Source organism: Enhydra lutris, unplaced genomic scaffold, assembly GCF_002288905.1.
Source record: "Enhydra lutris kenyoni isolate GAN:26980312 unplaced genomic scaffold, ASM228890v2 scaffoldscaffold24, whole genome shotgun sequence".
Taxonomy (NCBI): domain Eukaryota; kingdom Metazoa; phylum Chordata; class Mammalia; order Carnivora; family Mustelidae; genus Enhydra; species Enhydra lutris.
Window position 1 is genome coordinate 19,365,127 of NW_019154108.1, and position 12,059 is coordinate 19,377,185.

Here is a 12,059-nt window from a genome sequence, read left to right on the forward strand (position 1 = left end):
TTTACAACCTTGAGATTAAGAGTCATATGCTCTACTGACTGAGCCTGCCAGGTGCCCTTTAAAGAAACACTTTTAAAAGCAGGTATGGATGTCCTGGGTGGCTCATTCGGTTAAGCATTGCTTCAGCTCAGGTCACGATCTCTGGATCCTGGTATCAAGCCCTGTGTCATGGCTCCCTGCTCAGTGGGGAGTCTGCCTCTCTTTCTCCCTCTGCCTTTCCCCCACCACCCCGCTTGTGCTGTTTCTCTCTCACAAATAAATAAAATCTTTTTTAAAAAAGTGGGTTTTCATTCTCTTTCCCAGTCATCCATATACTACTTTTGCAAATATTGCCTATCAATAGAAAATAACAGAAAAGATAGAAAATCCATCCAGTTTTGCATTCTCCTCTTATGTCTGAGGATATCTCTGAAACAGAGGAGTCCAAACATGAGGGTTAGCAGGTTTTGTTTTTTAGTTTGCCTCCAAGACTTCTAGACTGTTCACTTGCCTTGGTCTAACATTGGAAATGTGTATAGAAATGTTTCTCTTGAGATTCATAATATTTAAAAAAAAATTTTAAAGACTTTTATTTATTAGAGAGAGAGGTAAAGGAGGGTCAGAGGGAGAAGCAGACTCCCCATTAAGCAGGGAGCCCGGAAGCAGGACTTGATCCAGGGACTACAGGATCATGACCTGAGCTAAAGGCAACGCTTAACTGACTGAGCCACCCAGGCACCCGAGATTTGTAATATTTTAAAGGATGTTCCTACTAAGTAATAATTCAAGCTTCTTCCTAAAAGGCATATGAACGAACCCTCTATTTCTGGTAGTTCTAAGCATATCTTCTAATAAAAGGCTTAGACATGTAGAATAAAATCAAGTAAAACAAAAAGAGGGAGATACTGAAAATGAATATTTCTTCATTTCAAAACTGTTAGAACATCAACCCTCTTGGTTTTATCTTATTCCTTGGTTTGGGATGAATTATAGATGGGATATTTGCCTCTCATAGCTAGCTTGTTCCACATGAGGCTCAGTTAATCAATTCAGCAGGAGAAAGTAAATCAAACACCTGTTCATGTGAGCAAAAATGTCCAAATTTTCTTTTTCAGGCATTATTTTCATGTTATGAGCAGACAGAGCTCCTGCCAGTGAAACTACTGTGATTGATCCCTGAGTTTCCATTAATGAACTTCTAACTTATCAATGAGTTAGAATGCCCAAATCCACCTGAAAAACATATTACAGCCATTATCACAGTGGTGGGCAAGTTCTAGAATGGTCTTTTGGACTGTATTAACTATTCCCAATTTCACAACCTTAATATTAAGAAAGAGTCAATTTTAGGACCTTGATTTTCTCCAAGTCCATATTTTTAAAAAAGGCAGTATACCCTTTCTTATCTTTTTACTTCCATAATGTTAATGAATTTCAGTATCGTTCTCATAAGAAGAACTTTGAATAATCCAACTAGAACCTACTGGGAGCTTTTATTAGAAGATTCAGATGTCCCAGCGACAAAGATACTTTGAATTTAAGTATTTCCTTTTTTTGCATCAGTGCTGGGTTAGAACACATATTTCCAAAATTTTAGAGTAAGTATGAATCTTCACTTTCCCCACCAACCCTAAATCTACTTCTCTTCCGGTGTTCTTTATTCACCTACCTTGGACAGAAACCTGAGAGTTACCCTGGTCTGCTTTGCCACCAATCACCCACTAAGTCTCCAAATAATCATCCCTTTTACATTTGAGTGACAAATGCGCTCACTCTCCATCTCAAATACCACCAGTCTGGGTGAGGTGACCATCTGCCCTTACATGAGCTCTGTATTGCTGAAATAGGTGCTTAGCTGGTCACTACATTTTTATTTTTGCCCTTCACCAATCTATATTGAAAATTTGATTAATTCATAACTTTGGAGATACAATTATGACATTCCTTTACTTTATTTATTTTTTTAAAAGATTTTATTTATTTATTTGACAGACAGAGATCACAATTAGGCAGAGAGGCAGGCAGAGAGAGAGGAAGGGAAACAGGCTCCCTGCTGAGCAGAGAGGCCGATGAGGGGCTCATCCCAGGACACTGGGATCATGACCTGAGCCAAAGGCAAAGGCTTTAATCCACTGAGCCAGCCAGGCGCCCCGACATTCCTTTACTTTAAAAACCATGCAATGTTTTGTCATTGCCATTTGGATAAAATTTAAATTTCTTAAGATGACTTACAAGCCTTCATAATCGATCAGACTTCCATCTACCTTTCTAGTATTATCTCTTACTCCCCTTCTCCTTAAACCATCCTTTGTTCTAATATGTCATGGTTTTCTGTCTCACTACCCTAGCTCTTGTGCACGGTTGATTCCACTACCTGGAACAAGATTTTGTAGACCCATTTATTTTTTTATTTACTCAACAACTGTGATGGAGCAAAGACTTGCTACTTGCAATTGTTATTTATATTATACTATTACAGAAAACCTATTCCATGCTAGGTACTAGGAAATAAATCAATAATGAAACCAGGCATGGTTTCTGTTCTAACAGAGCTTAAGGTCTAGCATGGAAAACAGTCATTAAGCACATAATGAGATGAGAGTTATGGCACGGAAAGTACAAGCTGATATGGGATCACATGTCAGGGTAACCATACTTAATTTATAAGTCAGTGGAGGTTCCCTGAAGAAGTACCATTGAAGCTAAAATCTGAAGGATTAGTAGATGTTAGTTGGGATAACAGAAGAGTGGGGAGGAAGGAGGAATTAGGGGAGTGGTAGAAAAAAATGTTGCAGCAACACAATTATATGGGAAATATTTAAGTACTAAGAAATAGCTTTTCCTTGTTAGGTATAAGATGTTGGGAACAGATACCTTTGTTGAATATATTTTGTTGGTTGCCCGTGTTACCAAGAACAAAAATTCACAAAGTTTTCATTACCCTTTGTTAATAACTAAGTTCAGGTGATTCTTCCTTTCATAAGTTTGTTGCAATTAAAGGAATAAAGAGGAATTCTGGGTGAGAGAGAGTCTAGATATTAGAAAACTAGTTTTATCTTGACTTTTGCATATGACCTTGACCAAATGACTTACATCTGTACCTCTCCTTTGTCATTTGTAAAAGGGAGATGATATTATCCAGTTTAACTTGCAGGGTAGGATCAAATAGAATAATGGTGCCAAAAGTATAAAGTATCACTTTGTGCTTAATGTTCTTTTTCTACAGGCATTTCAAGCATATTAAACAGTTTCTTGATTTCTGACAGTTTTTTATATCAGTAGCAACTCAATTCATTTTTCTTATGATTTCTAGTTGTAGCAATAGGGGCTGCGTTTCCAATTCCACAATAAATTTAAAAGCCCTCTTTATTACCCTTGAAGAGGGACAGAATTGGATCATATCTCTTTTCAAAAGACCCATTTGTTCAAAGTAAAAATATTTTGAAGTAGAGAAACTGAAAAATCCTGTTATTTTGCAATCATCAAAAAACAGAATACATTTCTGCTGTGATCAAGTCCTTCAATTCCTTCATGGCAAAACTTATCTGATCAGTCCTTTTTTACTTTTCTATTTAAAGTTATTATCTTATTTCCCAGGGGTGAATTTATTGACAAACATAGCAATATAAATGCAAAGAAAGTTATACTGAAATATAATCTCTACATACTCAATAAGATCTTGTGAGTTAGAAAAAAAAAAGACTTCTAGTGTCTTGTTAGTCTCATGTAATAAGGCAGACCCACAAAATAAAACACTGCTAGTTTATGAATTTACTTTGCCAAATATTCACTCATCCCTGAAAACATTTTAGCTATAGTTAAGTATATAAGTGTCAAATACCTCCATCACAAACATTAAATTTTTCTATGTGTTTCTACAGCCACAATTAGGAATATCAACTTCCCTTTTCTCAAAGTAAAAGGAAAAGCTCATTCTAAAATATTTTACAAATACTGAGAACTGTGTAAGTATTACTTTGCAGAGATGAAGAATGAATTATTAGTTTTTATTATTTTTTTTTATTTATTTGACAGAGAGAGAGAGATCACAAGTAGGCAGATCACAGGGAGAGAGAGGAGGAAGCAGGCTTCCCATTGAGCAGAGAGCCTGATATGGGGCTCGATCCCAGAACCCTAAGATCATGACCTGAGCTGAATTAGGGGCCTAACCCACTGAGCCACCCAGGCGCCCCGAATTATTAGTTTTGAACAACACATTTCTTTTTGTTTATAGTCTTTCTCTTTTTTCTTTGGTAAGCAGTTGGATTTCAAAATACAGGAACTTTGTTAAAGATGTCTAATTTCAAAGTCCTGTTCCTGTCTTTAAAAAAAAAAAATTCAGTTACAAATATCAGGGACCTTAAAGAAAGCTTGATAACTTTATCGAATTAATTATTTCTGTACTGTTGTGGAGGAGATTTTAAAAGCCATTTAAAAGGAGAAAATAGTTCATGGATAACTGATTTTGTTAGAGATGGAAAAAAGCTCTTAAAATGCATATTTAGGAATCTCATTTAGTTGATGACCAATTTAATTCTAATCTCTGTTAGTTTATGTTTGAAGGAAATGGAGTTCATGGAATTATGCAGCCAGATCAGTGAGCACTTGTTCCTGCATTTGGTCCAGGGCAAAGGCCTCTGCAAGAGGAATCAAGAATGTGGGCTTTAAGTCTCCACGCTGCCACCCACTCTTCATTTCACTTAAGCTTCTTAAGAAAGTCACTTCACCTCCAAACATCAGCTTCTTATTTGTAAAATGGAGATAATGATGCCTTTCGGGTAAGCTTGTTTATTAGGAGTAAGTGAGATGAAAAGACTTTGCAAACCAGAAACTACAGAAGTAAATCACAAAATTTATCATGAGCTCAAAGATTCTCATAAGAGATTCTACAAAGAATAGTTTTAATATGTATTTTGTGTTCTTGTTCTTGTTTCCTTTTCATATGTATATGTGCTAAATCCTTCACTAGGTTATAAGCTCCTTAAAGCTACCCTGAACATCCCATATCCTCTTTCCATGTTGCTCTTTGGATTACACATAAGTAATGGACGATCACAAAGCTTTGTGGACAGATAGTCTCTCTGATTCCTCAGTTTCAATACCAAGCAAATAGTAACAACTGTCAGAAAGTCTTCTTCTACCTGTTCTATGTCTAAACCTGCTTGCTGTAATCCATGACTATTTCCACATATTCTACCCTCTAAACTCCTGGGGAATTGGTGGGTCAACACCGACTTAACAAAAGCCTTTATACTGTTAGCAAACTCTTTTCGGCTGCAAGATAGAATCCTCAGTTCTTGATTTAAAAATTTTTTTAAGATTTTATTTATTTATTTGACAGACAGAGATTACAAGTAGGCAGAGAGGCAGGCAGAGAGAGAGGAGGAAGCAGGCTCCCCGCTGAGCAAAGAGCCGGATGTGGGGCTCCATCCCAGGACTCTGAGATCATGACCTGAGCCGAAGGCAGAGGCTTTAACCCACTGAGCCACCCAGGCGCCCCTCAGTTCTTGATTTAAATACACCCCTTTTTGCAATCCAAAACAAGCGGAATTAACTACTTTAGCCCTAGGGAAAAAAGGAGTAGCTCCCCGCTCACTAAAGATTTCTAGTGCCAAGGAGTTCCAGAGGAAAGCCCAATCCTGTCTTGTCAACAGAGAGGAATAAAGTAGAGCGACATAAAATGGGTAGAGGAAATATGGACAGAGAAGAAAAGCAGGACTCTGGTAAAGACCTCTGTGAAAGTAGAGTGTTCCTAAGGCACTGATATTCCCTTAGATGAATGATGAGATGCTCTGGTCTATTCTGATGCTTAAACAAAAGTCTTTATTTAGTAGGTAGGCTAGCATTAGCTCCTAGTAAGACACTTTTAAAAGTTAAAGGGATGGTGAGGAAGGGATGGCTACCTCTCAGTCTCCCTCCTTGGATCCTATTAAAGTGCCTACCTCAATCTGCCCTCAGCTCAAAGTAGTTCGATATTCTTTTCATGAGGTTTTTAATAAGCGGGCCCAGTTCAACGCACCTTTTAGGTTTAACAGAAGAGTATTTTTAGTCAAAGCCACCTCGCCCGATCTTTACCGGTATGATGTGACTTTCATTAAACAGCCCTAGGAGGGCTCACACAATCCTCAGGCTCAGGGTAAACACGTGTGTCCAAAGCCAGCTCCGGCGCGCGCCGCGCTTCAGCACCGCCGCCTCTGGATAGCGCCGTGCTGGCAGGCTGGCGCAGGGCCTCCCCGGTCTCTCATCCCTCTCCAGCCCACTCTCTCTCCTCCTCTCGTTTCCTTCAGCGCCAGGAAAAAAGCACCCCCAACTTCCAACCTCTACTCTACGCCTGCTTCTAAAGTGACCTCCGCGTCCCTCCCTCGGTGTCTAAACGCGCACGCCCCCGTGCCGTTGGGTCCTACCGGAGCAGCAGAGAAGCCGCGTTCACCGGTGGCCCGACATCTCCAACAGGCATCGATCACATTTCCGTTGCCCCTGCTGAATCCCAAACCAGCAGCCGGGAGCCACCGCTCGCTCCCTTTCTCTCCACGCCCCAAAGCCTCCAAGAAACAAACGCTCAGTGATGCGCGCTCCCCCCGCCCCAACTCGCGCGCGCGCGCGCGCGCGCACACACACACACACACACACTCACACATTCACACTCATACACACTCTCGCACGCCGCAAGCCTTCCGGGTGCCATCGCCGCGCTGGGCAGAGCCTCAGCCAACTCGGGCCGGGATCCATCAACACTCGCTTGAAAAGGGCTGCCCGCAGCGGCCGCCCCGCCCCCTCCCCCTCCCCGGCAGCGGGTCCCGGCAGCCAAGCCCAGGCTGGCCCAGTCCCCCAGCCCCTTCACTCAGCCATCACCTCGCGCGGGCAATACACGGTTCACAACCCTCAAACGTTCGCCCCTGGGCCGCCCTGAACCATTAGTCAAACCCTAAATTAATCTCTTCGAAGCCCCAGCCCTGCTAGTGTGTGAGTGTGTTTGTGTCTCCAAAGCATATACATCATTTAACTCCTTCGAGCTTTCCACCCATCCTAAACAAACAGCACGTTATCTCCAACCCTCTCTTGCCTTCTCCGCGACCCAACCTCTAACCCCACCCCTATCCTCAACAGCCAAGTGGCCAAACTACCACACCACCGCACCCAGTTCTGGAATCTCGACCTCCCACCCGGTCCAAGCCCACAGTCACCTCGGGCCCGTCCCCTCCCCCACCCCTTGGCCCCCAGCGAGCCGGGTCTGGCCGGAGCAAGTGACGCCTGGGAAGCGCAGTCAACGTCCCTTCCCAGGAGCCGGGAATAGAAAGGCTGACCTCCCACCAGTGGGATGAGCCGGCGCATCCCTCCAGAGGGGCACACGCCTTACTGTTCTGTCGCCCTGGAAAATACAGGTGCCGGGGAAGGAATGAGGCGGAAGCAGCCTCCGGGGGTGGGCGGGAGGACTCACCGAACATCTGAATGTGCCCTTTGGTGATGGGATTGAAGCTGCCGCAGGCAAGCAAGATTACGTGGGTCTTGGTGGTCTCGGTCATCGTGCGGGTGGGTCCCTCGCGCTGGTCCGGGGGTCGCCTCTTTTTTTTGTCTCGATAGGTCTGCAGAGGGAGAAAGGAAGGCGAGGCTCCGGCGGTGGATGCTGTGGACTCCAAGGAGCCGCTCCAGACGCAAACCGCGTCACTCCCCGCCTCCCCTTAACGCTTGCAGCTCCGGCAAGATCCGAGGCTGCTTTTGTGTGGCTCCGCTCCGTCCTTCTCTTTTTAGCTTTTTTCGAGTCTCTCGTCCAGGTCTCCCACTCCTCCCCTTTTTCGCCCCCACCCACCTCACTCCTTCACGCCCTTCCTTAGTGTTTATGTACAAGGCAAGACATGGTACCCAAGCCCAGAACCATGATACTCAACAGCATGGTGTGAGCTCTTTCTCTTACCTCCTTCTGACTTTTCCTCCCACACGCTAACATTTTTCTGTCCACATCTACTTTCTCTAACATTTTCAACTCCGAAAGTGTTTGATCTTAAGAATTGTGGGGTTTTTTTTTTTCTTCCTCAAAATTTTTAGTAAGAAATGACAATGATTCATGTCAGGAATACTAATTTCTGTCTTTCTTTCCCCCCTAATCTGATGATGGTGAACTGTTGAACTGAGTCTAGATCTTCACCTAGAGGTTGCCAAGAGGGGGAATCTGAATCCCTCCTCTGGAATCATGGACCTTTTTGTAGGGTGAGGCAATGCCGAGAACATGTATGGGGCAGAGTTACTAAAGCTGTATTAGGAAACTATGTGATCCTGTCAAATAAGCTGTCAAAGTTGAGACAAAGGTTTACCCACTCAACAAGTGTTTCTTGAGTGCTCACTATGTGTGAGGCCCTGTTATAAACCCTGCTGGTAAAGCAAAGTCCTTGTCTTCATGGAGCTTTCATTCTATGGGAGGGAGATGGGTGTGATAAGCAGAGGAGGAAAATACCAGATGGCAACTGTGCAGTGCACAATCAGTGGGTGCCATTCATTCTCTGGCAGAGCAAAAGGTGAACTGGGGCGGGGCGGGGGGCACTTTAAATCCAGGAGTCAGGGAAGGCCTCTCCAGGGAGGTGAAATTCAAACTGCAACAAAATGACAAGGAACTGCTAGTACACATATTTTGGGAAAGGGAAGGGCGTGTTGTGCTCATAGATGTGAAAGAAGGCCAGCGTGATGGAGAGTGCATGAATAAGGGGAAAACGCTAGGAGACAAGATTGGACTGTCCTGAAGGTCAGAATGGAGCAGGGCTTGGAGGCTAGGAAAGGATTGGGATGTTTTTCTAAGTGGAATAACTTAGAGAGGAATAACAAAAGGAAACCACTGAAGCTTTAAGCAGGGGAATGATGAGTAATTTACATTTTTATAAGATCACTCAGTTGGTAGGCAAAAAGTGGAAGGGCAAAGCAAGCATTTAGGGAATTATTTTATTTTATTTTATTTTATTTATTTGAGAGAGTGAACAAGCGGAGGGGAGAAGGAGAGGCAGAAGCGGGGCCCACACACTGAGCCGGATGCAGGGCTCCATCCCAGGGATCCAGGGATCCAGGGATCCAGGACCACGATCTGACCTAAAGGCAGACACTTAACTGACCGAGCCACCCAGGTTCCCCAAGCACTTAGGAAATTTTGCTGGTAGCCTAGGCTAAAGCGGAATTGTCCTTGGACTAGGATTTATAAAGGTAAAGTTGATGAGAAGCAGATGGTCTCAGGGCAAATTTGGTAGATAGAATTTATTGTTTTTGCACAAGGATTGGACGTGTAAGGTGAGGTAAAGAGAAATCTAAGAAAATGTCTAGAAATTTGGCTTAGGCAAAGAAGTGGACTTGATTGAGGGTCAAAGATTGAGAAAATGGGGAAAGTTTGAGAGATAACCAGGTGTTCTATTGTGATAACTATTAATTCTTATTTTTTAATGGCCTTAAAAAAGTTGAAGTATAATTGACGTATAAGGTATTAATTTTAGGTGTACATAATAATTCTGAACTTAGAGATCCACAAATACAAATATTTAGCTTTCCCGGGCTTTGAGATTCTTGAATAAACTGCTACCCTATATTAGTGGGTTGGTTGGTGTTTCTTATCCAAGATCACATGAATATTTGTGCAGTAAATATTTGCTAAATTATGCTGAATAGCAAATCAACCCTAATGTGCATAAGATCTCCAGTTCAGATACAAAAATCCTATGAATTGATGTACTCTTACAATGGGGTTTATGTCTTCCCTGGCATGGGATGCTGGTTAGTGGGGTAGAAAGAGCAAGAGATATTGAAGGGAAACTGACTTGGGTATGAAACTCTTGACACTAGCTGGGCAATTAGCATGATTATACTTAAGGAATAAATATTTATGGGGTGTCTGCCATGCACCAGGCACTTGCTTTAGGGACTGTGAATAAAACAAAGTCCCTACTTTAATGGAGCTCACACACTAGAGGGGAAAACAGACCATAGAAAAATAAGCATAATGGCGATAGATACCCAGTGAAAAATAAAGCAGGGTAAGAAGAAAAGGAAAGGGGAATCCTCCTTTCTGTTAGGTGGTTAGGGATGGCATCTCTGCTAAGATGGTATTTGAGCAGGGGCCTGAAGCAAGTGAAGGCATATAGCACTTGACTGGGGAAGAGTATACACGCAGAGGAGCAAGAGTGTCAGGCAATGTTCAAGAAGCACACGTCATGTTATTGCTGAAGAAAAGAAAGACAGTGAAAAGTGGTAGGACACAGATTACAAAAGTAGGACAGAGACATAGGGCCTCGTAGGCCCTGGCTAGGGCTTTGACTTTTCCAGAGAGAGATAGGAAGTTGCTGGAGGGTTCTGAGTGGAGAAGGGACATGAGTTGACTTACACTTCAAAAGTATCAGTTGGGCAGGAGATATGAATTCTGGAGTCATCAGTATAGTTTTATATTTAAAACCATAGGATTAGGGACACCTGGGTGGCTCAGTTGGTTGAGCGGCTGCCTTCGGCTCAGGTCATGATCCCGGCGTCCTGGGATCGAGTCCCACATCGGGCTCCTTGCTTCTCCCTCTGCCTCTGCCTGCCATTCTGTCTGCCTGTGCTCTCCCTCTCTCCCTCTCTCTCTCTGACAAATAAATAAAATCTTTAAAAAAAAAAAACAAAACACCATAGGATTAAATGAGGTCATCTAGGGAGTAACAGTTATGTAAAGAAGAGAAGAAAATCCCTCAGATTTAGTCTTGGGGTACACCAAATTAAAAATGGTAGCTAAGGTTCATTGAGTACCACTAGAAGCCCTGGTACTATAAGCTGTTTACAGATGTTAATTCATTTAATACTCACAATAACCTAATTGTGAGTTCATATAACTCTAATAAGTTCATGTATTTTATCCCATTTTAGAGATGGGCTTAAAGGAGAACAGAGAAATGGCATAAGTGATCCAAGTTCAGAAAACTAGTTTGTATGGAGCCAGATTCAAACTTTGGTAGGTTTTTTTTTTTTTTTTAAGATTTTATTTATTTATTTGACACAGAGAGAGAGATCACAAGTAGGCAGAGAGGCAGGCAGAGAGAGAGGAGGAAGCAGGCTCCCCACCAAGCAGAGAGCCCAATGTGGGGCTTGATCCCAGGACCCTGAGATCATGACCTGAGCTGAAGGCAGAGGCTTAACCCACTGAGGCACCCAGGTGCCCCAAACTCTGGTAGTTTTTGATTGAAGGACCTGCTGTTGATCCAAGGCTACTATCTCAGTGTTTCACTGCTATGCTATACTAACCACATCCGTAAAAATAAAGGTAACTATACCCTCTAAGCTACAGAGATGTGGAGATTACCGATAATGGATGTAGAATATAGTAGATAGTCATTAAGTGATACCCATTTTATGAATGAAAGAATGGAAATTTTTTTTAAAAGATTTTATTCATTTATTTGAGAGAGAGAGAGAGAGAGTCAGCAGGAGAAGCAGACTCCCTGCCAAGCAGGAAGCCCGGATGTGGGACTCAATCCAGGGACTCCAGGATCATGACCTGAGCCAAAGGCAGTCACTTGGTGGAGCAAAATTCAACATTAACTTGCTGGAATGAAGGGACACTCACTCAATGCTACAAGTTAATTTTACTAAAAAAAGAAAAAGAGCCAACTCAGGGTTCCAATGCACAATAGTGGTCAGTGACTATTTACTGATGAATTAAGATGAAAAATCTTTTTACCAGTCCAGTGCCCAGAGGGTAACAATGAAACATGAATGTGTAATACAATGCAATAAATATTTTCAGTCTTGTAGGTTATGTCTTAAGTGATAGTTTAAATTCTATTGATTGATTGATTGTGATTCTAATTGTCTCTTGTAATTTTCCTTATGTTTATATCTAATTTCTGCATCCACAAAGAGGGCTCTGGAATTGGGATAGAAAAACATGGAGAGGGGTGCCTGGATGGCTCAGTCAGTAGAGCGTGTGACCCTTGACATGAGTGGTCATGAGTTCAAGCCCCAAGTTGGGCAGAGAGTCTACTTAAAAATAAACAAACAAACAAAAATAAATAAATAAGAAGTAAAAAACAAAACATGGAGTGCAAGCCCTTGTTCTGTCACCTGCTAATTATTTGGCTTTG

General features: G+C 42.4%; 1 protein-coding gene across 3 annotated transcripts in view; it reads right to left on the reverse strand.

Moving 5' to 3' along the window:
* LOC111150726 (nicotinamide nucleotide adenylyltransferase 2) overlaps positions 1-12,059 on the reverse strand; it is a 192,718-nt gene that overhangs the window by 144,941 nt on the left and 35,718 nt on the right. For all 3 annotated transcript variants that reach the window (XM_022508290.1, XM_022508288.1, XM_022508291.1), the window contains exon 6: positions 7,418-7,562. In XM_022508290.1, coding sequence (XP_022363998.1) covers positions 7,418-7,502 — 85 coding nt within the window. In that variant the 5' untranslated portion in view covers positions 7,503-7,562. The remainder of the gene's footprint in view (positions 1-7,417; positions 7,563-12,059) is intronic.